The sequence below is a fragment of the Triplophysa dalaica genome, chromosome 15 (genome assembly GCF_015846415.1).
Source record: "Triplophysa dalaica isolate WHDGS20190420 chromosome 15, ASM1584641v1, whole genome shotgun sequence".
Lineage (NCBI taxonomy): Eukaryota > Metazoa > Chordata > Actinopteri > Cypriniformes > Nemacheilidae > Triplophysa > Triplophysa dalaica.
This window is the reverse complement of record NC_079556.1, coordinates 17715120-17741616: the sequence shown is the minus strand read 5'-3', so window position 1 is coordinate 17741616 and position 26497 is coordinate 17715120. Positions and strand designations below refer to the sequence as shown.

The 26497-nt window shown below is 41.9% G+C and overlaps 2 protein-coding genes across 3 annotated transcripts in view; both read left to right on the top strand.

Moving 5' to 3' along the window:
• Nucleotides 1-9042, top strand: part of itpk1b (inositol-tetrakisphosphate 1-kinase b) — a 40073-nt gene extending 31031 nt beyond the window's left edge. The window contains exon 11 of the mRNA XM_056767491.1: nucleotides 6772-9042. Coding sequence (XP_056623469.1) covers nucleotides 6772-7091 — 320 coding nt within the window. The 3' untranslated portion in view covers nucleotides 7092-9042. The remainder of the gene's footprint in view (nucleotides 1-6771) is intronic.
• A 788-nt stretch (nucleotides 9043-9830) lies between these two features.
• Nucleotides 9831-26497, top strand: part of eml5 (EMAP like 5) — a 70841-nt gene continuing 54174 nt past the window's right edge. The window contains exon 1 of one of the 2 annotated variants that reach the window (XR_008909112.1): nucleotides 9831-10467. Coding sequence is in view for 1 of the 2 variants with exons in the window: in XM_056767792.1 (XP_056623770.1) it covers nucleotides 10271-10467 (197 nt within the window). In the remaining variant the exon portion in view is untranslated. The remainder of the gene's footprint in view (nucleotides 10468-26497) is intronic. The other variant, XM_056767792.1, reaches the window with a different exon arrangement.

Genomic DNA, 26497 nt, shown 5'->3' with positions numbered 1-26497 from the left:
CAATCCTCTACAACTACACGCTGGTGCTACGACGTGTTACAGCGGATCGTCCCTTTCTGCAGCGACCTTCCCCTGGGCGTCTCGGCGGTTCCGGAGGTGTTAGAGATTTTTTCTAAAAGTCCTTTTCAGGACTGACTGAGCATTCTCCAGCGCGGCATGTCCCGCTGTTCTCTTGGGTGCGGCACCCTCATCGAGGAGGGGGATGGACACGATCGCTGCATTAGGTGTCTGGGCGTCCAGCACACTGAAGCAGCGTTCGTTGACACATCTGCCTGCACTGCGGGCAGATTGTCATTCAGAAGTTGCGGTCACGGGTGGCTGTCTTCCTACGGGAACCAGCCACCATTTCGTCTGCTACCCGGGCTGTGACATCTGTGGCTACGGCCCCGATGACCACCCACGTTAGCAGCGTTAGTGATACGGGGAACTCTGCGAACGTAAACCCGCCAGCCAAGTGCTCACGGGCCGATCGCACCCCGATTCGCTCTTCTGAACGTTCCCCAACCGGCGGTGGCATACCGTCCGGATCCTCACGCACACACTCGGAAACGATGTGTGACGTAGATGAGATGTCGCTCGCAGCATCGGAGGGAGACTGGCATCCGACTCTGCCGAATCCAAACTCCACCCCCAGCGGTCGAGTTCAGGAGGAAGCAGAAGTGATGTCATCCGTGCTAACCCGGGGATACGTGGTTCCCGAGGTCGGTGCGCGGTGCAAACCGCGCCCACCCCGGGTGCCATGTTTTTCCCGGAGGTGCATGAGGAGCTGTGTAAAACTTGGAACGCTCCTCTCACGGACCGTTCCAGTGAAACCAGCTCCGGCTCCCTTACTTCCCTCGATGGTGAGGCAGCCAAGGACTGCGTCGAGATCCCCCGGGTGGAACGTCCGCCTGCGGTGCACCTGTGCCGCGGACGGCTACCACCTGGGGGGGGATCGACCACTCCTACCGTCCAAAGCACGTAAGACTTCGGCATCACTGGTGTCGAAAGCTTGCGATGTTGCGGGCCAGGCTGCCTCCTCTCTCTATGCCTTGGCCATCCTGCAGGTCCGCCAGGCCAGGGCGTTGAGAGGGCTCCACGAGGGTAAGGCCGACCCGGGTATAATGCAGGATCTCCGTGCCACCGCTGACAGCGCTCTACGGGCGACTAAGGCGGCGGCACGGGCCCTGGGTCGGACGATGTCCACGGTAGTGGTCCAGGAGAGACACCCCCGGCTATACCTTGTGCAGAAGAGTGACAGCAAGGAAGTCCGCTTTCTTGATGCACTCATCTCGCAGGGTGGGTTGTTGGTAACACCGTCGAGGACTGCGCTCAGCAGTTTTTTGACGGCGAAGCAGACAGTGGCAATTAACCACATTTTTTTTCACGCCGCGACTCGGCCGCCTACAGGCCTCCGAGATCTCACGTGACGTCTGCTTCCCTGCAACCCAGGACCCTTTCGACATCGGCTCCGGTTCCTGTGCCCCCACAGGCGGCACCCCGGAAGCAGAGGTCGAGGGGGAAACCTCCACCCCGTCAGCAACCTCCTCGCGAGAAGGGACACTGACGGGAAGACCCCAGGGAGAACAACATCGGGCCCGAACCTTCACAGCCACGGCTCTGATCGGTCGGTACGGGACGACTCCTGCCTCGTCACCAAAGCCGGGCCCTTGTTAGGGCTTGGCGCCCACTTACTCACTGAGTTTTTTGTTCTCCCCGGGTTTACTTGCAGCCGATCGCACACTCCACTGGACTGTGCTCGGCGAACCGACCTCACACCCTGGCGAGGCGTGAGGTCGTACACATATACGACAGCCGTCACCACTCTCAAACCGACAGTGCGTGCCGTTGTCCCGCCAGGCAGGTAAGCAGGCGGAGCAAAAACCTTCCCTCCGGGGACTCCCCGCGACATGGTTAGCTCCGCCAGCCGACGAACCACCCCCCGTGGGAATGATGAAGCAGACCGTCCCCTTGGTCACCCTGTCACAGTCCCTGGGAGCTCGAGAGCTGCCCACACTGTCTCGCTGGCTAATGAGGGCGGTCCGTCTTGGTTACTCGATCCAGTTCGCCAGAGACTCACCCAAGTTTCGGGGCATCATCTCTCCCTCTGTCAGAGGCAGGGACGCCTCCGTACTTCGGGTAGAGGTCCCCACCCTTCTGGCAAAACAGGCATCGAGTTCGTCCCTCAAAACCAAGATGTTCAGTGGGTCACCACCCGCACTTCATCGTTCCCAAGAAAGACGGCGGGTTGCCCCCAAAGGCTGCGTACCCTGAACAGAGCACCTTCACAAGCTGCCATTCAGGGTGCTCACACAGAGGCGCGTCCCGACATCTATGAGGTGTCAGGATTGGTTCGTGGCAATCGACCTGAAGGACGCTTACTTTCATGTCTCGATCCTCCTCGACACCGGCCGTTCCCACGGTTCGCGTGCGAGAGGCGGGCATATCAGTACAGAGTCCTCCCTTTCGGTCTGTCCCTGACCGCCCTTTCTCCCTGAGAGGAGGAAGGCGAGCGGGTACTAAACTATCTCAGCGACTGGCCTATCTTGGCACACTCGCGAGATCTGTTATGTACACAAAGGGACCTGGTGCTCCGGCACCTAGGTCGATTGGGACTCCAGGTCAACCAAGAGAGGGGCAAGCTCTCCCCAGTGCAGAGCATCCTCTTTCTCGGTATGGAACTCAGCTCTGTCACCATGTCGGCACACCTGTCCGCAGTTGTGCCCAACCAGTGTTGAACTGTCTGAAATGAACATTTTTAGGCAGACAGCGGTCCCCCTGAAACAATTCAGAGGCTCCTGGGACACATGGCGTCCTCGCGGGCTAATACCCCTCGAGTTGATGCACATGACACCGCTCCAACACTGGTTTCAGAGTCGAGTTCCGAGGAGAGCGTGGCACACCGGCAGCAGGCGCATGGTGATGCCGCCCTGCTGCCGACGCACCATAACCCCTAGTCTTATGACTTTTTCGACGGACTCAGGTCCCTCTGAGCAGGTTATGAGGCAGGTCGTGGTGACGACTGAAGTCTCCCTGCAGGGGTGCGGTGTAGTGTGCAACGGGCACGCAGGTGGGGTGTTGGACGAACCCCCGCCTGCGCTGGCATATCAATTGCCAAGAGTTGTGGGCTATGCTACTTGCACTGAGCAGGCTACGGCCTCTCGTGCGAGACATGCACGTGCTGTTCCGAGGACAGCACTATAGCTGTAGCGAATACAGATCGTCAGGGTGGCGTTCGCACACAGCAGCTAAACACAACTTGCTCGACGCCTCCTCCGGTGGAGTCAACAGGTGACTCGTTCCCTGCAGGCCACACACCCCGGGCAAACTGAACTAGACAGCCGACGTGCTTTCTCGCCAGTTTATGCCTCGTGGAGAGTGGCGACTCCACCCCCGTGCAGTCCAGCTCATTTGGAGGCTGTTCGGGTAGGCCCAGGTAAAACCTGTTCACCTCCCGTAACACCACCATTTGCCCGCTTGATAGTCCCTGCCCTCGGCACGGATATCCTTGCGCACAGCTGGCCGCGGGATGGGCGGAAGCACACCTTCCCCCCCCCAGGAGCCTTCTTGTACAGACTCTGTGCAAGGTCAGGGAGCAGGAGCACCAAGTGTTATTGGTTACACCACACCGGTCTAACCGCACTTGGCCTCAGAGCCGATGCTCTGGACAGCGACTCCCCCTGAACCATTCCCCTGACAGAGGACCTGCTCTCTCAGGGGAAGGACACGTTCTGGCATCCCAGATCAGACCTCTGGAACACCCATGTCTGGTCTCTAGACGGGACGAGAAGATCCTAAGATGGCTACTCCCCCTATACGGCTGAGACCATCACCCAGGCTAGGGCCCCATCTACTAGGCGGTTACACGCCTCTAGACGGTGCCTCTTCTCGTCCTGGTGTCTTTCTCAACGAGAAAGACCCACTGAGGTGCTTGATCAGGATTGTGTTCCCCTCCTCACGAGACTGGAGACTAACATCTCCCTTCCACACTGAAAGTGTATGTAGTCGCTATTGCCACTCATCACGACTCAGTCGGTGGAAAGTTTCTAGGGCAACACGACCTGGTCACCAGGTTCCTAAGCAGCGAGAGGGCGGAATCCGCCTCATCTCCGCTCCATACCCTCTTGGGACCCTAAGTGGTCCTGGGGAGCCTCAGGGCCCCCCAAAGAGCCCCTCGGAGGTTCCGATCTTCCTCATAGAGTAAGACGGCCCTCCTGACGGCGCTCACTTCTTTCAAGAGGGTAGGGGACCACCGAGCATCCTCCGTGTCCCTGGATTGCCTTAAACTCGGCCCTGGAAACTCTCACGTTATCTTGAGACCCAGGCCCGGATGCGTGCCCAAGAAGTTCCCACTACTCCCTCCGGGGCCAAGTGGTGAACTTGCAGGCGCTCCCCATAGGGGAGGAAGACCCAACCCGATTAGTGTTGTGTCCAGTACGTACTGGACCGCACGCAGAGCTCTGAAGCTCTGACCAGCTCCGTGTCTGTTGGAGGACAGCAGAAGGGGAAGGCTGTCTCCAAACAGAGGCTGGCGCACTGGGTCGTGGACGCCGTTACGACGGCATTCCGATCTCAGAATCTCCCATGCCCATTGGCAGTGAGGGCTCACTCCACACGGAGTTTAGCCACCTCCTGGACACTGGCAGAAGCGCCTCTCTAGCAGACATCTGTAGAGCTGCGGGTTGGGCTATGCCCAAACACCTTCGCAAGGGTTAACAACCTTCGCGTAAACCCGGTGTCAGCCCACGTCCTGCGTGGCGACATGTAGGACTGGCATCCGGGGGGGCGTATGCCTGCGAAAGCACCTTTCCACCCTCTAACAGGTTGGGTCAGTGTGCTATTTACCTTTTCTTCTTACCCGAACACATCGCTAAGAAACTGGTACCTCACCAGCCTCCCTTCTTACCCAGACACTGGTTAAGAATAGGCATTCCATCCATCACCAAACAAGCACCCCCTGGGGGCTGGCTGGGCAGAGCAGCCTTCCCCCTTAGGCCGGGATACCATGTGAGCTATCACAGATAGCTCTAACCGGACCTAGTGCTACCGGACGTCTGTAACACCCCCTCCGTGGGCTGTTCCGTCTGATGTATCCTCATGAGAATGGTTCCCACTCCTGGTAACCCATGAGCTTCCCCAGGTGGGCCTCCACCTCGCGGTTAACTACTCAGTCCGCACGTTCCATGCGTTCTCCTCCAAGGACGAGACCATACCTATATCCACCATATTCCTCCCCACGGGTAGGAGGTGGCCTCTGTAGCGCTTCTCTGATTAAGAGTCGCGCTTACCCGGTGTAAACTGATCTGGATGGCCTCTCGCCTATAGAGAGCTAAGGCCCCGTCCGTGAAAGTTACCGGTCAGGGCTGTACCCATCTTTCTCCAAGAAAGCTCTGGAACCCCCCGACCACCACACTGGAAGGTTACAGTCTCACGAAAGCTTCGAGATGACACGCCCAGGCTTGTTACCGTCGCTTCGCTAGAGATTGTGACGCGATACAGCGTTGTGGCGTTTTCCATAGGCAACCCCATCTGTCGTTCTCGACACAACGTCGAGAGACCGACAGAAAGGGAACGTCTTGGTTACGTATGTAACCTCAGTTCCCTGATGGAGGGAACGAGACGTTGTGTCCCTTATGCCACGAACACGTATCGTATTCTGCTGCAGTTTGAGAGGTCTCAGGCTCTTCAGAACAAAGGTAAGTGAATGCTGCACGCCGGCCTCCTTTTATACCGGATTTCCGGGGGCGGAGCCCGGCATGCAAATTGCATTCGCCAAATTTCATTGGCCTTTTCTATAGTAGTCAGAGTTGATTGGTTCTCAAGGGCGAACCCCATCTGTCGTTCTCGACACAACGTCTCGTTCCCTCCATCAGGGAACTGAGGTTACATACGTAACCAAGACGATTTCTTTCTTGAACAGTGTCCCAAACAACTCCTTTTATTTTTAATTAAAAAAATTCTGACACTACAATGCGATGAATTTCTGAAATTCTCCAACTGTGATCATAGAAAAGTCTTTGGCCACTCAAAATATTATCTTTGCTGTGCATTAAGACAATTTAGACACACATTCTATTTGAGGCTGATTTGCAACATCTCCAGTCCATTTAAACTTCTTAATTATTGCCTTGATATTGGAAATGGGCGTTTTTATTGTTTCAACCATTTCCTTTTAAATCCACTTTCTATTTTGTGTTGCTCAAAAATCTTTTGCTGCACATCAGAACTATATTCTTTGGTTTTACCCATTGTAATGAATGATTAAGGAGATTTGGGCTTTGTGTTGCTTATTATTATTCTACTGTGAAAGAAGTCATGACTGGACATCATCATGTTTTCTAGTCAGCTCGGTGTGCAGCAAGAAAATTTATATATTAATGGGATAATACTTGGGAGATATTTTACTCATGAGAATTTTAAGAGGTGCCAATAATTGTTGCCAGGGTGTATTAGAGAAAAACATTTTTTTTCACAATGTTATATTCCCCCCACAAATTGTTTTACTTCAAATAAATGTTGGAATTTTGTAGATTAAAAAAAAAAAAGATCAAAATGAGAATTTATTTATACATGTTTACAAGGGTTGCCAATAATAGTGGAGGGTACTACAATATAGTTTTACAGCAGTTATTAATCCTAATTAATGTTAATGTCAGTACAATGTTAGTTCACGGTGCATTAACAGTTACAACATTTGTTTTTATAAATGTAAAAATGTATGTCATTGATTTTTCTAACTCAGGAAACCTCTTCATGGCCGTTTTTAGACCTTTTCCTTTACTGTCTCTATAGGATATGAGGGTGTTCCTGAGTTCTTCAATGATCTCCTCAACCACATCATCAGCGTCCTCCAAGATCACTCTTCCAGTGACCCACTTGCACTGCCTCCTTCCGCCCATCAAACCACTTTAGCTGCGGGAGAGCGTAGCTGTGCCCCCTCCCAGGAGTGCTGCAGTGTGCTTGCCAAGGAGTCGGACAGCAGCCCCTGGATCGTGGAGGGTGACGGTGGTCTGAAGGGCCCGTGTCAGAGACTGGGATGCAACACGGCCATGTCCCCCAACTTCCAACAGCACTGTGTATCCACAATAGCCACAAAGGCATCGTCACAGTGACTGCCCCGAAGCACCCCAGCCTTCCCCTGAATAAATTGTGATGACAAAATGAATAATATACAATAACAATAATAACTATTATACTGATAATATATCTGTAATCCGAAATAAACTATAACGGGAATAATTGTAATGATGATGATGGGCATTGGACTCTTTCTCCAATGCCTTTGTATGTGTATTTTTATAGGTTTTTTTTTGCTTTCTCTTTAGTCTAATACTTCAGTACTGTAATGTGAACTTTCGGGAACTCAATATTGATCCGTTGATATGTATTTTAAAATCACAATAGATAATTAGTGGAAGGTAGATTATTAATGATAGTCGGACATTTGAGCTGGAAATAGTCTCTCTACTTGTTACGCAAAGGCAGACCTATTTAGCCCTTATATTGAACACAATATTCACACCTCCAGGACACATGTAATGTCTTTGTGCTATGTATTTAGTGGCAATCCCATAGTGTTATGATCCACAGTGTAGAAGCTTGTGCAATGTCTCCAGACCTGCTCTTTAATGATGGCCACATGGAACAGCATGCAGCGGCAGATGCTACTGCGATTTCATGACGCACCAAGATCTGCACTTCTGTAAACATTATGACATCTGTCATTTTTCACATGCACTTTGGTGCGTTATATCTATATAAAAACCTAGTGTTATAGAAAATCTAAAATTGGATTGAAATATGAAATTTGTCGGACATTTGAAAGAGGATATCTTGACATTCGCTGTGTTTGTGTACATGCGTACGTGAAATGATTTAAGAAGACGGTCCTTTAAAAGTTCTAATGTTTTGTATTTGATCCTGTAAGTCATTTTTGTGACTTGACACATTCATCATCAGTACACACCTTTTAAATATATGAACAAACTGTACCAGATGGATATTAATGAAATATCGGGAGTACTTCTTGATGATGCTTCTAATTGCACAGAAGGACACATCGGTTCCCTGAATGGGTAAACGCTTTGACGCATGGTTACCATTCCTGCTTTAGAAGGAAATAGAACATTGGCTTTTGGAATTTTGTTTTTAATCGCTAACCTGTTTGAAAATGACTAATGAATACAAAGTATTTAAGTTTCATACAGACGTACAGTTAGCTAGGCAATATTAAATCATTGTTTGGTTGCTGATCAAACTAATTTGTGAACTGCCATGATGTGTGTCTCAAATGAGTGACTCATTTAAATAATAAGATTTATTGTAAATAAAACCATGTGGTGAAATAATTAGCAATTGATACAAATTAATGTTGTATTGAGATCATTATGCATTTCTTTTTGAAAACTTTAAGACAAAGTTTTGTATGGTTACTAAATTGTTTGCTATGCAGATTGAAAAAGTTAATCATAAAATATATTTCAACCATGTATGGCCAGTAAAGTGATTTGGATACTACACATGAACACACAAGTGTTTAATGACCAACTTTTATCCATTTTTGTGGAATGATTATTGACAAAAAGTCAGCAGACTTAAAATGTCTTATTGTAGTACATTGTAAATGGAGTTTTCAGCATTTACTTACTTTGTTCTGCCTTACTGCTAACCCACTCAACACTAAGTACCTTATGTTTTATGTTGGGCTCCATTTTTTTAATGTAATGCATTTACAATTATTTTTTACAGGTTAACTAAACAGTGTTTTTCTATAATGTCTCCCATCACTGCTATGGACGATTTAAAGGTTGTCTTGTTAAAGATCACAAGCCATGTTGACATCAATAACAGTTAGTCTGCTTTTTTATGTTCTTTCTATGTTTAATCTCTTGTTTGCCATTGGTGTTTAAGATGGTTTATACGACTAATGGGGAATGTGTTATGGTTGTGTTTTGTATTACTTGATACTTTTAGCTCTGCAAGAGTTAGAATGACAGTATAGAGCTTTACCTTTTATCTCTGTAATTTTGCCTTCATTGTGCTGTCAAATAGAAAAAATCCTAATTCTTTGTCCTTTTCTCATATAGGCAACCTGCGTATTTGGATATTTATGTATAACTAATGTTAATACTCAAAGATGATTATATGCATTTAAATAAAATGCATATAAAAATAAAAAACTCAATTATATAATGTGCTTGGTAAACTCATACTATAGTTAGGAAAATTGAACTTTATTAAACTTAAGTTTCTCTTACCGATATGATCAAATTGTGTTGGGAATAGCTTGTTGGGAAGTGTGCTTTCACTTTCTTGGTTATATATATATATATATATATATATATATATATATATATATATATATATATTAATATGTTATAGTTAATTCTATTTCTTGCTTATAGACAATAAAAATAGAAAAAGCCACATTCCCTTCTAGAATATCACAAAGACTCAGGAGATGGGGCTAGTGATCAACTCCATAGCAATAAGTTATTATTTAAAAAGCCTTGGCAGACAGGTTTTGTGCAGACAAGCATTACTTACATTTTTTAAGTAGTTTTTAAATAAAAGTCAGAAACCTTACTTCGTTCGTGAAACTTTCTTCAGGCATTTATTGGACTGTGTGCTGTCATTCTACTGAAGATGCTGTCCTACAAGACACTGTCCAACACTGTTTTTTTCTTTTAATTAAAGAAACTTCACAAAATCAGATATTACAAATATAATGCAGTTTAAAATCTCAGTTTTACAACCAAAGCAATTAAACGGCTTTTTTAGCTAAATGAAAAGGCCGTGCACAGCTTAAACACAGAACGCCTCCGTCCTTACGCTGGTCATTGGTCCACACATTTTCACTCAGGTCATCCTGACGTCCTGATTGGTCAGACGTTATGTCCATCACCACCGCGGCTAATCATTGGTCGTTCCCGGTTAACTAATGCTAGAAATCTATGATCTCAGGTTTTTGACATGTCAGTTGAGCAAAGCCACCCGTCCGAAGAGAAGTAAAGAGTCGCTTCATTCCTCGCACATGTCACAAGTAGTACAAGAGGGACTCAAAGCCGATTTACAGCGCGCGAACAAAACAAAAATAATGCAATAACATTATGCAAAGCGCCTAAAGTTGTGTATTTCACTTCAACAAAGATATGTCGTCGATTTGTTTGTTTTCGGCCGGACGAACCTTCGCTGACGGCGGACTGAGCGGATAAACGAGACTGAATGACGGCTCGTCGGCGGTAAATGAAGAATCACCAGCCGTTCCCTTCCAAGCAAAACACGTCCGAACATGGCTGACAGAACAGCTCCGAACTGTCATCTGCGACTGGAGTGGGTTTACGGCTACCGGGGACACCAGTGCCGCAACAACCTGTACTACACGGCCGCCAAGGAGATTGTCTACTTTGTCGCCGGCGTCGGAGTTGTTTACAACACACGGGAACACAAGCAGAAATTTTATTTGGGACACAACGATGACATAATCAGGTATGCACATCCACGGTAATGTTTTAAAGGAATTTAAGGAGACGGATTTGTGTGTGTTTCTCCAAATGCACAGAAACTATCACGCTTAAAGTAGTGAACTGGTCCACAATGTTAATATGTTACACTGTGAGACTACTTATATAAATCGTCGGTATATATATTAAATCGCAAGCTTGAAAAGTGTAACGTTAGACACGGAGGATGAAGTTGCTCCGCTGAGGCGCTGTCCAGCACGTGCGGCTGCTGAAGGTGATGCCCGTCACGCTCAGCGATCACCCGGATCACCTTCAGGAGGCTGCGCGCTGGACAGCGTCTCAAGACGAGTTCACAAAGAAACGTTGCGCTTCGATTTCCACCATACAATGTATTAAGTGTCAAGTTAAAATAGTTAAATTCTGAAAAACGCGTGATCGTTGCGTTTTGTTTCATGCAGTGAGGTCAGCCGCGCATATACTTTCCTTGTTTTTCCTTGATGTAGATGTATTAGCTTTCTTAAACTATTCACATTAAAGATTCGCGTCACCGTAAGTTCTTGGATTCGCCTAAAACGTACATTCCTCAAGCACAATCGTGGCGGTGAGAGGTGTGCTGTGCAGAAGGGTTGTGAGCGCGCACACCTGAAATCACCAGACGTGGAACTTAAATGAAACATCTAGCTAATGTAGTCTAAACAATGAACTATTTTACATAATTTATGTCATTATAATATAGCCGAATTGTATATTATAGCCTGTTCATGTTTAGTAAAATCATCGAATAACACTGAGGCCAATTATTTGTGAAGTGTGTCATTTGAATATGCCTTGGTTTAGTGAGATCTTAAAACGCGTAAAATGTCTTTTCAGATCTCAATGCAAGAAATTTTAACTGGTTAGTTTGGCTTTAATTTATTCGCTAGTATCCAACAACCTAATCTAAAAAGTTCATTTTAATGACATGACCTCTACAGGTTACGATTTTATTATAAATATTTAGTGGTCGCCTAAGGATACGGTTTGTGTTAACCTTAATGCGTATTACGTTATTTAGAGATAACTTTTATGCATATAAACGCGACAATAATGCCATTGTGATTTTGCACGCTACATCAGCTCCACGCCATATGATCACCAAGGTTAGGGCATCCTACAGGAGTGCCTGCGTGTGTGCGCGTCTGTGGGTGTGTCAGTTGTGTGTTACGTGTGTGTGGGGCTTTAGTGAGAGCTGGAGGGGGTGGTGCTCTTCCTTGCCGCCGGTCATCTGCCTCAATTCTCTATTATTAATTAGGTGACAGCGAAACTGACCTTGGTTACCTTGCATCTGTGTAAATGCGTCCATCTGTCCATTGAGACCGTCACTGTGGAAATTTCGGGTTAAACTAAAAAGCTTACTGGCTTTCTTACATAAGTCTATGCAATTTCAAGGCATTTGTGTTGTCTTTCTTAACACGTCAGCAGTTTATGTCTCAGTTTTTTGTGCTTGTGTGTCAAATGTCGCATAGGCATATATTCATCTCTGGTTACTTCAGTGCCAGAATGTGACCCAGTGTTTGACTTTCTGATACAGCCATTGAATGCCATTCATGCATATCAAATGTGTCCATATGCCATCAGTGCACTATAAGTTTTCAGTGCAAGTATGTTAATACGTGGACGTACTAATGTGTTTAAACAATACTCTGCCAACACATTTTATATAAGACACATACATTTACATTTATTCATTTGGCAGACGCTTTATCCAAAGCTACTTACAAGTAGGAGAGCATATAAACATTTTGTCAACACGTTAAAGAGTTACGTTAGTTTACAAGGCCATGCTACTTGGAAGATCAATGCTGAAGTAAGCAAGGGAGAGAATGAGCTTGGAAACAAGACATAGAGAGTTATTGGTTAATCAAACAAATGCGGAACAGGTATGTCTTGAGCTGTTTTTTTAAGTTGTGAAGGATGCTGCAGTTCGGGTGGAGGCTGGCAGTTCATTCCACCACAGGGGAACCGAGTAAAGGGGGAACCGAATGAGTAAATCAACAGGGACTCATAAAAAGATTATCTTCCACCAGGAAACATTCATTACACAAGGTCAGGTCGGTTTGTATCTGCTGTTATTTGCCCTTTAGGAGAATGCTCATTGGGAGGTAGCGGATGGGACCAGAGCTGAGCTTCAGATGTTGAAAAGCAGCTTGTGTAAGAGAGGGTGGAAAGAGAGAGTTATATGCTGTTCTTATCCTATGGTGAGTTGGTCTAAATTCACGCTTTTAAACCCCTGAATAAAGAGTCTTTAAACTGAATGGCCTTAGGCTTTTATAGCTTTAATATAGGGCACATTGTGATAGCTTAGTTTAGGCAGGTTGTATGATTTCATGTGTTTGAAGACTGGAGATTGAATAATTGTGGTTCAAATAACGATTATTTTAGTATAATGTAAAGCATCAACCCCCCAAAATATTATTTATTTTAAATGTGAATTTGTCGCAATAAAACATTATTTATTTATTATTACTCATAACTGATTCATCTTTAATGTTCTTTTAAATACTAAATGTAACTAATATTTTTATGAGTCATTTGTTCATGAAATGGGCTATGTGGACAACTTAGTATTTTCATGTTATACAATGTACATACAGACCCAGTGTGTCTCTCACATCACTCACTTCACTCAAGTTTACAACTCAAATAACAATTTTGTTCTCATGTTACTGGTGCAGTAGTGCAACACTGCTGTCAAGAGCATTTTAGTAAATTATATTTTTGTCCACACTGCTGGACAAGCCTGAAAATCACTGTGTTACAGCATTTAGAAAAGATTCATACTATTTGTGAATAGCAGTGGAATGGACATTCATGCGTTTTAAAGAAATGCTTGTCACGCTTTGCAGGCTTTGTGCCTACAAATGTCAGTTTGTTTACTACAGGTGTTGAAAACATTCATGGAGGTGGACAGCGACTGGAAAGCGTAGAGTTATCAAGTAGCTAAAAAAACATGGAAAAGGTCTTGACATCAACTGTGTGTTATTTTTCTGTGTGATGTAACATGTCTACTACATTGATATTCTCGCTGTGCATTTTTGTGCCCTCGAGGATTAGGTAAATTCAGCAACATTTTGTGTCACGTTTGGTGTGTTGCCAGCGCACAGTTATGAGCGTGTCTAACTGACTGACACTATTGCTTACACAGGGGGAGGGGTGGACTTTGTGTCTCATTTAAACCACGTTTTCTAATCAGATGGAAGCTCTCACGGTCATGTGTGTTGCTGAAGTCCATCCGTGAGCCATGTATACGCTAACATGTACTCATTTCTAATGTAATCCTTAATCTGAGCTGCCTTCTGATGCTCTTACTCTAATAATATCAGTGAGTCTGAACGTGTGTGATTGTGTGATGTCGTGTGTTTGTAGTAGGGCTTGTCAGTTTTAGCTCAGATCATGTGTGTACAACTGTCATTGGTGCCAGTCAAGGGTTTGGGATTCCTGTGTGTGTTGAAGTTTCACTTGCCATAGAGATTAAATGAAGGGGTTTTATATTTTCTATATAAGCCCCTCTGGGCGCACTCGGCTTGTTAGCGTTTTGTCAAAGGACTTGGCAGCTCTCCACCTAACGTGATGGAACTATTGCTTTTATGGCTTATTGAGTAAAACCTTCTTTAGAGGCAGAAATCACCACTCGCTGAAAAGCAGTCCTACAGCAGACACAGTATGAGACACTTAATAATACTGTTACTTTAATATTGTTACACACTCTATTGTTTGTTAAGGACGTGCTTGAGAATATAACAGTCCTCTTAGATTCTGCAACCAAAAGTGTTTAAATACAGGGAGGTTAATGAGGTAAACTGTTGTATTTTGTGTGGTCAACATGTCAGCACCCATAAGGCGACTTGCTCCATGTTGAATGCATCAGATCTCATTTAGAAATTGTCACAAGTAAACATTTGAGCACATGAACAAATTTTACTGTTTAAAACCATTTGGCTTTTTATAGACCACTTCCAAAAACGTAAACCACACTGGTCCAACACTGGCTCAACACTGGCTCAGATGAACTTCTTGTTTAATTTTTTTAACACGTGTAACACGTTTTTTACACAGAACACAATCAGCAGAACATTAAAAAGGAAACCAGACGTGCTCTTGGACTATCGTTTATATCTATCGATTCACAGTAAAAAAACATATTTAAAATCATGTTTAACTATATTAGATATTATATATAAATTAAAATCAATTATATAATGTGACGATTCAAGTCGGTTGAGATGTTAAATGAATCGCAATACATGTTTTGAAAAGCAGGGGCTGCTATGTTTACTGCAAACTTGGTAAACATGGAAATACTGATATTTCTTATAAAATGCAAGTTAGGAAAAAAACTGACAATAACCTTTGATCCATATATTTAAGAGACTTTTGTATTATTATTATTTTATTTGATTTGCAATTAGTTTTAATATTGCAATTTTTTGGTTTTGTTATTTGACACAAATATATTTAAATTTTACCAAGAAATGTGCGACATTTGAGAAATAATAAAAAGGGCTGTTTTTCATTTCTAATTTGTCTCAACTCATAAAGAAAAGACGTGAAAAAATTGTCTCATGAGTTTAGAATCGTGAATGGCATCACATCGTGAGCTGAGTGAATCGTTACATCCCCATTCACAAGTGGTCTATACCTCAAATTTAAAACAAAGGTCCCATGCAGGCTCATCTATAACCTGCCTGTTTATTCACTAATAATAAAAATGTTTCACTCAGTTTTTAGTATTGTTATTAACATCACAAAAAAATTTTTTGGATGAAGTTTAGAAATCTAAAATAGTTTTCTAGGCATTGTATTTTCCAACTGAAGAGAAGTCTAAAACAAACAGTTCCTAGAGCATTTTTGAATTTCATTAAAAATACTGTATACATGCATCAAGTAATGTAGTACTCCAACACGGGATGATGAAAACGAATAAACTTTTAATATAAACCCAAACTCAGGAAAACACAAGAACCACAGGAACCTGGAGATCAAAAAGACATTACAGTATATATACTGTATACTATAGTTACATTTTAGACAAGAACAAGAATGCGTGAGCAGGCAGAGCATAAATAATGACTAGGTAGTGGGGGTAGGTGTAAAAGTCAATAATCTTTGATGACGAACAGGTGCAGGAAACAACAACGAGGGATAGGTGAGGGAGCGCGGCAAAATATCATCCTTGGTCAAAAAACGGGGAAAACACGGTACCAACAGGAATATCACACATCATGTCAGTTTTTGTGCTAGTAGGCCTAGTATGTTTTAGGATGAGCCCACACTAATGGGCGCCGTAAAGGGGTGGAAGGTTAGGACGATTCTAAGGGACCAGGTTGATCTAGGGCCCAGAAGAGCAGACCCCCTTTTTATTCTTCTATTTGTAGGGGGCCCAGAAATTTTGGTTTCCATAGGGCCCAGAATTTCTAGCGGCACCCCTGCCCACATTATATCATATTTGGGCATAATAATCATAAGGAATGTATGTTAATATTGACAAGATGCAGTCATGCATGTTTGAGCCAATTAAAATGATGTTAATACTGTGAGACAGGTCCTCTGTTCCTAATGTTCCTTCACACATCAGCAAGGCTTCCCCCTTCCTGGCAATGGACTGTCCCTCCAGCAGGGAATCCCTCTCTCTCTCTCTTTCTCTCTTTCTCTCTCTCTTTCTAGTACTTCCAGTGATCGCTACCTTCCCATTCATTATCTCAAGGCTGCTTAACTGACAAAGCTAAACACACCTCTGCAGCCTATAGCATACAAGCACTTCTACAAAAAGTATTTTTATCCTGTCCTTGTTGAAAGCTTTTGGGCTGTGAGAGGTCTTTCAGAGTTGATTGAGCTGTTTATGCAATTCTATGTGCATTGAATCATGATCTTTTGTATGAGTGATTTAATAGCAAATTTACAATGGTTATAAATGGAATAAAAATGAATTATTCATTAAAAAGGTTAATCAGTGTTGTTTATTAAATAAAGGCATATAATACTTGTCACATATGATATTGAAATTAAACCTACAAAGCCTGTGGCAAACTGACTGAGGCACATTAATGAATAATATGAAGCATATGTTCCCTGATGGAACTATGAGCTGAACGAGGGCTGCCAGATTATTCCCTGAGAGTTTAAAATCAGCATTGATGTGGGAGTGCTTTTGGCAGGTAATATGGGTTTGGACCAGTAGATTCGCATTGTAATGAAACTGTTCCACCTGCCGCGTACTTACTTCCAATATTAGCAGTTACTGTTGGAAAAGCAGCGCTGAATGGTTTTGAGTATGAACATTTACCTTTATTACATCAAACATAAAAGCAGGACAACATGCTTTTTAAAGAACAGTCACTTATTAGTTTCTGGATGAATATTGTTGAAATATTTATGCATTTGGCACATGTTATCCTATACATTTATACATAGGTATGTGCAATCCCCTGGGATTGAACTCACAACCTTGCGTTGGTGACACAATGCTCTTACCACTGAGCTACAGGAAAACTAAATAAGTAAATAATTAAATGAATTATTTTGAAGTGTTAACCATTTGCAATTGCAGTTTGATTTTATTGAAAGTTGAAGTATGTTTCATTGTGCAATATTTGCTTATTTTAAAAAGAAGGCAATATAATTAAAACAAATAAAAATATTGTTTAGAAACTCAAGCTAGTGATAGATCATTCAATGCATATGATCTGCTCCCTATTAAATAATATTAAACATGATCTAATCCATCCGGTTTCCTCCCCTGGTCCAAAGACATGCATGGTAGGTTGATTGGCATCTCTGGAAAAATTGTCCGTAGGGTGTGAGTGCGTGAGTGAATGAGTGAGTGTGTGTGCCCTGCGATGGGTTGGCACTCCATCCAGGGTGTATCCTGCCTTGATGCCCGATGACTCCTGAGATAGGCACAGGCTCCCCGTGACCCGAGGTAGTTCGGATAAGCGGTAGTAAATGGAATGGAATGATCTAATCCAGTATTTTCATCTCTTATTTTATATGGTAGAACCAAATTCTGTTGCTTCAGTAACATTGAGCGATTTTACTACAGACTTAATCAAGTAATTATATATCTACAGTCCAACGTTTGATGATTGCTTAGAATTTTTCATTACTTTTTATTTTTATCTAAAAAGCACCAGCGGTCGTGACATTTTTGCCACACATTGACATTTGGCTTTTTCTGTGTAGACAGGTGCTGCATGGAGTGTTATTGGTTATCGGATTTAACTTGCTCTACAGAAGCCAACACAAGCAAGATAAATACTGACTTTTGGAAATGTGCTAATCTTCTCCTTCCTGGTAATCCACAACAAGGGCAAGCAAGGTGACAGCTGCAAAAGCTGCTCTGACCCGATTTGGACTACATTCAGATGTACAGTATGCGTGTTTTGTGTGATTGGCATGGATATGACCCAGTGAACCCAAACTTGTGCCGTCCTGTCATCTAAGACTGGTTGGAAAGCAGAAAATAGCTATATAAAATCAATCTATGTTTACCCATGTGTATTTCGACATGGTCACTACTAAAGTCCCTTTTTGTCTTTTCAGTTCACCAGAATACATTGTAATGGCTTCTTTCAATCTTCAATCTTCATTTAGGGACTTTCCTAGACAAAAATTGATGTAAGCAATTCATTTGAATTATAAATAGGCATCATTTGTAATTAAGCCTAATTAAACATTATAATTGATTGACAGCCCTAACATGTTTTTCTTGATGTGCCTCTGTAGACACTGAAACAACATTGTGCTGTCTAGTGAATTAACAGCCACTTTTTAATATCAGTCTATTAGCACAGTGGCGCAAAAATGGGATATGACGTATATGCGGTGCATAGGGGCGCCTCACAAGGGGGGCGCCATTGTGCCAAAATATTATTTAAACTTTTTTTTATAATTAATAAAAAATCAATAAGGTCATTATCTAAAACTTTTTATATTCACATTTGTCTAGCATTTTAAACAAGTTCTATAAATATATATTTTATTTAATCAAGCTATTATGTCTATATTGGGGTGGCCGATGGGGGGGGCGCAAATACTAATCTGGCACACCCCTCAGAAAATGTGCATTTGCACCCCGATTAAGCAGACTTTGGACATGAACGGATTCTTGTCAAGTAACAGGTGGCAAGGTAGACGCTGTCCAACTTTACATTTTACCTCCCACTCATCCTCTTGTTACCATGACGAGCTTTTGCTTCTCACCCTAAAGCTCTCCGGTTTTAGTTTGCGTGTCTCTGCAGCAGCTAAAGCTTCCACCCACCAGCCAACCCGAGCAATCCTCCAGCCTTTAACACTCTAACAGAGAAAACCTAACAAGCATGATTTCTCGCAGGATATTTGTCCGGCATTGCTGCAGTCCTGCACCGTTGGCCGGTGAACCAACTAAAGATCGCCATCGGCCCCATTAGCTAATAAGCTGAGGCAATGCAGGGCTGTTCATCAAACAGAAATGGTGCTGTGAGAAAACTCTACTCACTAAAGGAGCACATTAGCTAATTGAAAGGTAATGTGGGAGACAGAGAGAGAGAAAGCTAGAAGAACATTTATTTTGATGGACTTTTGGAGAAAGGCAATAAGTTGAAAAGGTTATCTGGGGGCATTTGGCCTAAATTAATTGTAAATATATATTTTTTTCACTCATTGAATCGAGATGTAGAAAGACTTTTTTTAAAAGTCATTTTACCAATGAGTCTTCCTCAATTCTGGATTTATCCATATTTTTTTTAGTAACCTAACATTTCCCATGACAGCAATAATTGATCAAATAAAGATTAATTGATAAGGAAGAAGTGGGTGCATATCCAGAGACACAGTGTAAGCACACTTTAAGCCAAAGCTTTCATTTAACATGCAAGTGTTTGACCTGAAAATGGCAGGCTGTCGTCTAATGAAATACAACAGGGAGTATGACTGTTCAGCATGGGCCCACGTACTATGTGGGATGTTGGCATCTGATCATACAGAATCAAACCAGAAATCCCACCATTTATATTAAGAGACAGTTCCAACTAACAAATCACTGAGGAATACACGCTAACATTGGTAGTGTAGATCTGTTTCTGGAGAGCAGAGAGTGAAAGTAAATCATTATTTTTAAAGGGACAGTTTGTACGATTTTTGCAATAAAATATCCAAAATTCACTAGCACAGTGTTTAATGGTTTGTCATATCCATGTGCTCGGTTTCCACTCTTACTGTGGGAACAGTAATCGCAAGGGAGAAATACACCAATATAGACAGTTTCAAAGCAAAAACATAAAGAAACATTACTGCGCATGCACGCAATTGTGAATCGTTTATTTAATACAATTACCATACAATAAAATAATAATTAAATTTAATATTATGGCTGTCAACTTTACCATGTTAACGCATGCAAATGTTTTCTTTTTCAGATTAACGTGTTAAAATATTTTAGGCAATAAACGCAGAATCCATTTATTTTATCATCCGTTGTTTTGGGGATTTCTGCGGACAAAAATGCTTAATTTTGCAGCGGCTTTATTAAAATTTTGTGATAAAAGTTGCGGGGGTTTTTACTGAAAAAGTAAAAAAATACTTGAATTGGCAAATAGGGTTCTTCTTTAAAACTATCACCTGTGAAAACATTATTTATGCATTACTTATGATTAATAGGCATGCAGCAGATTTGATAGACGGTCTTGTCACAATTTATATTTTTAAAATCTATTAATCTAGTTTCCTGCATTTCTTTTGGAACAAACATTATTATCACAAAGTGTCAATCGTCCTAAAATCCCTAAAATCGATTTCCGACGATTTCCCTAAAATCCCTAAAACGATTTCCCTAAAATCGTTGTTTTTAGGGAAAATAATTAATACTACATTGGAAAATAATGCTAGAATTATTCTGTTGGACACTACTGTTCAAAAGGAATTTCTGTTCACCAAGCCTTCATTGATTTGATCCAAAATACAGTAAAAGAAGCCTGTTCTTTTATTTAAACCTGTTTTTAATAAATAGTACGTTATGCATATTATGATTGAAAATATAATCAATTTAATGGAGACATCAGTTTCTGTACTTATATCAGAATTTTGCCTTTCATTCAATTTCATGGTTCTGTCCCATCTTTTCTTGCTTTTCTTGACCTAGTGGCAGAATCATGACAGAGCCTCATGTTTTGTGTGGGGAGAGACATATTATTGTCATCGTGACTTACTTAATATGGGCTCTTTCCGGGCCTGTCTCTGGCCCCGCCCCTCTCGTTCTCTTGTTTAGCTTCCCGCCTGTGTTTCATTTCCCACACCTGCCCATTGTTATCTCTCTTGTTAGTTACCCTGTAAGATGCCCTCGTGTCTATTGTCCTGAGCTCGTTCGTACTACGTTGTTAGTTATGCAACTCTCTTGTTAGTCATGCAACTCTCTTGTGATTTTTTTGATACTGCCTCTTTATCGTGATTCTGCCTTGTTATATTGTTCCTGATCCTGCCTGTCTGAAGTGTTTATTTTTCAGTTTTGCATTTCAGTCATGTCCGTGTATTACCCCCGTGTGTTTTGGTTTGTCCCCTTGTTATAAAAGTCTTGTCTTCCGTTGTTTCTAAATGTGAAATTATTGGAATGTAAATGTATATTTCAAAACTTTAATTTTATGCGCGATTATTTGTGATTAAAAATTCTGACAGTTGACAGAACCAAATAATATCACATACAGTAAATAAAATAGAAATAGTTATAGCATTAGACACTAGTCAGACCGATAAAAAATCACAGACCGGAAGTTTATTGCAGTCCAGGTGCCCACGTCCGATGAAGTGGTCTATATTAACTTTGTCATCCATGAGTCCCAACCTAAAAAAAGAACTTAACCTCTAGTAGAAGATCCTACAGACTCAAATTTTTGTGTGATGTTTGTCTGATGCCTTTTAAAGCGTTGATATGTGTTCTTCTGCTGTGTGTTTTGTTGTGTTGTTTTTGTTATCTTGTTTTTGACCCTTCAGATATCTTCAAGTGTTGTAGCTCAGAGCGTAATCTGTTTTCTGACAGCCCAGCTTCAGTCTTTGACAGACACTTAGCTAGTGTCAAAATGTGGTTTTGTTAAGCGTGTGTATCGAGAAAAAAATTGTGGTTCGACCCATCTGTCCTTCGGGCAGGATTGAATGAGAAATTTGCAGTTAATCCCTCCATCTTGCTGGTCTCGCTCGACGATATCACTGCTAATGTCAGACGCTGGGGCAAAATCATCATCAAGGTTAATAAGACCCTTTCCGTAATCCATATGGCATTGTAAGGATCTGTCTGTGCTTTTAGAAACCATTTTAAAGGGGTCATATGGCACGAATACGTGTTTTTTTCTGTGTCTTTGGTGTTTTATAAATTGCCCATGCCTGTATTAGACACATAAAGTTGCAAAAATAAAGTGTCAGAACAGAAGATGCATTCTATCTAAAAGCGCGTTTCAGAGAGCATTTCCACATTTATGTGGAAAATACAGCGTTTTTTAACCTTTAATGCATTACATCTAAAACAAACAATAATATTTGTTTCATCCGTGTCATATCACCCCTATAATTGACTAGCACAGTTTACACCTTCAAACAGTTTGCAAAAAAATGATGAATCATTTTGGCTGAGTTTTAAGACAGCAATGCATTTGTCTTTCTGGATAAAGCAATCCCACATTTCATGTTAATGAGCTCAGATGAAAAAGGATGACAAATGTTGTTCCCTGTAAAATATCCAACAAAGAACAGTATTCAAGTCTGAAAAATATAGCCTTCTTTTAAATGAACAATAAAAAAACAATACTTTCAGTCTCCTTTTTATGGACTTCCTATGCATTTGTATCTACTATGTTTATAATTGTTGTTTGTTGACTCTGTGAAGCACTTTGGACAGCTCTGCTGTATTTAAAGGTGTTTTAAACTGTTGTATGAGGTCTACTTTTGATGTTCGCGTGGTTTTTACATTAAAAAAACATCAAAATCAACAAGAAATAGGCATTTTTCTACAAACGCTCGGTTTTAATGTTTTGAAGACTTTATAAGTAAACGTCCACCGCTTTGATTGGATAGCAGTTTGCATATTTGGAGCCTTCTGTGAATTTGGTTAGAGACATAACGTTAGGTTACACATTAGCACCATTGATATATGACCATACCTGTCAGTATTTGAGACCGGTGATTGCGAAACAGACAAAAGATCAACGCTATCGCAGGTCTCAAATGTAACGAGAGTTTCCATGTTAAATATACCAGCGGGAGACTCCTGGTAACTTATGTATATCACCCAGCACCCGAAATAATATTTAAAAACAGCATTTAAAAACACATTTAAAAACAGCATCCATTATTCGCAAACGGTGGATAAAACCTTGAAAAATTATATATGAGCCACCAAATCACATAGATCCCGATTTGCACAAGCTTAAGATCACAGACAACCTCTGCAACTAACACAAATGACTAGAGGTCCCCAGGTAATACTAATATCGTGCGAATAGTGCTCAGGTCATATCGAGCAATCTCTAACAAAGCAATAGTGACGCAAAGTACAAACATTTTTACTCACATAAGATTGCTGCGCCATTCCTATCGGATCCAATATTGACACCACAATGAAATAATGAAATATAGTAAGTATTGTGTATTAGTATTAGTAGCTTGCAGTTATATATACTTACATTTTCAAGTTTATATAGTTACAATATAATAGACTGAGTAATTGAGTATACTGAGAGTACACTGTGTTGTGTACTTTCATGAACTAGACACGAGCAATGTTTTTTGTAGGGCATGTTTGTAAAAAACACTTTAATGTCTGAATTGAATTATAGCATAGTCCTGGCTTAACCTAAACCCTTTGCGTAAACCCCTGCTTAAAGTACACTTTGCAAAAAATATTTAAGCACCATCTAGTTGTAGTCTTGCGTTGCATGTGATTTCACATAGTGACATTTAAAGGGGGGATGCAATGGTGTTTTGTGCATTCTGACTTATTTACAATGTTAGACGTGCTGTCTTCTCATGCTTAACATGGTCAACTTGTCTAAAAACAAGTTGGATGTATGACGTAGTATTTCTGTGCTCAAAACAGTCCCCAGCGTTCGTATAGTTCTCTGAAAGTTTTTTTCGAACATGAAAATCTGTTTCGTAACAACTTTTCTTAGTCCCTTCTTGGACAATTCTCGCAGAAAAATAACCGCCACGCCCACGCGTCAACCAAGAAGAAGGAGCATGTGCACACAATGCTTTCACTTCTGTGGAGGAGAGAGCACTAAGTGTGCGAAGTTCAGGAGTGTTTGTTTGTTCACTGCATGTGGGTGATGAATGTTATATAAACGGTGGATATGGAGATCATTTGAAACTAATAGATGGAGTGGCCCAGTGATAAAAGATGCCGGACACGAATGGCACGTGGTAAGTGAACCTGAGTCATATGTCTGTGTTTTGTTGGCAATGGGTGCGCAGGTGCTTTAGTTCCGCAACCAAAACCGCAACCCCCTCGGTACGTGTCGTGTGTTTTCGAAAACAAATGTACCAACAATAAATGTGATCAAAGACTCTCCAGATATTTGAAGGGTACGATACTATTCTGTAAATTAACATGACATATGCAGAAACTGTCTCAGTTACGACCACTTTAACCATTGCTGCCAATCAAAATGCTTGTTTGTTTATGCATCATAAAGTGTAAATTTTATACATTATCTGTTAACCACTGTTTCTACAATACTAAATTTGCTAAACCTGCTTTTACATTTATGTATTGCGAAATGCAACAGTTTTTTATATAAGCGACGTGTTAATGTATACATTTATTATAAGTGTGTTTGGTTTTCTAGGGAAGGAACCAATTATTCTTGCGCAACTAACACAAGGCTCTACCAAATGAGCAACGGGAACTTCTGAATACTTCCATCACACATTACACCCCACAAAACATCAATGTTTCTGTAAGCAGTAGACAGCAAGGAGCTCTTCAGATGGGACTCACAGAATGTCAAATTTCAGAGTAAATAGTCATTGTTAAGCCCCCTCAAATGCGTGGGTCTCTATGGCTGTGGCATTTCCTGTTAAATTGAATCTTTAATGTCCCCTGGCCATTGATGGATGTGAAAGGCATCAACTGTGACTCTCTCTGACGTTTATTAAATCAGCTTTTACTCATAATGAGAGGAAGGTTGAAAAAACAAAGCACCAGTGCGGAATGCCTTCGCTCTATTTTAAATTACGTGCGATTATGTAATCCACCCAGGGATGCGTTCACTGCAGGGTATGTGATAGAATTGGGAAAAACGCTGTGCACTGGTTACCAACACAACAAATTTTAACATGGTGAAGAGGAAGAAGAAAACAGGTATGAGTAAAAAGGAGAAGCTGGGTGGAAGCAAGACGGAGATTAAGGAAGACAGTCAGGCAGACACAGTGATGTTCATGAGTGCTACGGCTCCCTGAGGGGTTTAATGTAGTCACTCCTCCACAGTGCCAGGAAGAATCACCCTGGCAAGTTTATAAAGCTTCATCTGAGGGCTCAGACTGTGGGAGATAAATATAAACACATTCAGCAGAGCTTCACTAAAGAAGTTGGAGATGATTAAATTGTTGACAAATTGTGTCTCTTTTTTTGCATTCTAAATGCATATATATGTGACAATAATTTTGAACATCCCTGTTTTAATCTGATGGAAACCTCAACTCACAATAATTGTCATTCATGTTATCATTCAACGGGCAAGTGCTATATTGAGTCAGCGTACACTTACACCACTGTTACATATGGATGTGTGCATGAGAATGCGTAGCAAAGCTTAGCTGGACAGATGTTATGCAACATCCGGGTGCCTCTGGGATTTCCCCTGCCTTGCTAAGGCAAGCCTGAATGAATTTGGTGAACTAGTGTGATGGTTAGAGGGAAAACCGCTCTGTGAACCGTGAAGATCTGATTTTTCCACCTCGCGTCTATGCCGTTTCTGCACCAGGGGCAATATTATTAATAACACTACATGCTGTGGGAAGAAAATAATACAGTTTTTTCGGTCAAACTTTATTTTAAAGGCCAATTCTCTGTATTAATAAACCATTAACTATGACTTTTGCCTCAGTAAACTACTAATTTGCTGCTTATTAATAGTTAGTAAGGTAGTTGTTAGGTTTATGTATTAGGTAGGATTAGCCAACAGCCAATATGCTAAAAATAGGCATCTAATAAGCAACTAGTTAATAGTGAGAATTGGTCCTTATACTAAAGTGTTACCGTTTTTTCTAAAAACAAAACAAAGAAAAAAACGCACAGTGTTAATGGCCTTTATCTGAATGCTGAATGAGTATTGGGTTACAGAAGATAACGTCTTCTCCAGATTATCTCTTCGGGTTTCTGATAATTTAAAGCTCTTCTGTCTCATCCACTCATGGTTGTAGAAAATGATAAACAGTGATAGCTCATCTTACTGTAGCCACTCAGTAAAACAGCCCAGTCCTTAAAGGAGACATAATATGAAAACCCCACTTTTTCTGTGTTTAAGTGGTATTATCAGGTCCCCGGTGCATCTAGCAACCCAGAAAACGTGAAAAATAAGAACCCAGTAAGTTTTGGTGTGCCTTTGCCTGCAAGCATGTGAGAAATCTAGCCGTTCATATTTCGCTCCGGTTGTGATGTCCAAAGCGGATTTTATTATAATGTTACCGCCCCTTAATCTACACAGCTCCTCCCACCACGCTCCGCCATTGTTGTTTTCACAAGTGACAGCGGTGTACTTGAGGGACGCCATGGCTAAAATTTGTGGACAATATAGTTTCTGCACAGCGTCCAAACTAGGAAGAGAGAGGAGTGGATTTATTGTATTTTCTGGCACCAAAACAGCTTTCTGTGAGCAGAGCTGTTTTTGAAGAGGCAAGATGTGTTCTGTTTATACAGCCATTGAGTGTTTTTAAGCAAAATATGTGCCAAACATTTCAAGAAGACCCTAATAAATCATACCAACTTGTTGAAAGTGGTCGTCTGAGGATTTTGAACAGGTCACTCAACCATCAAAAATATTTAAAGTTGCAGTCTGTAA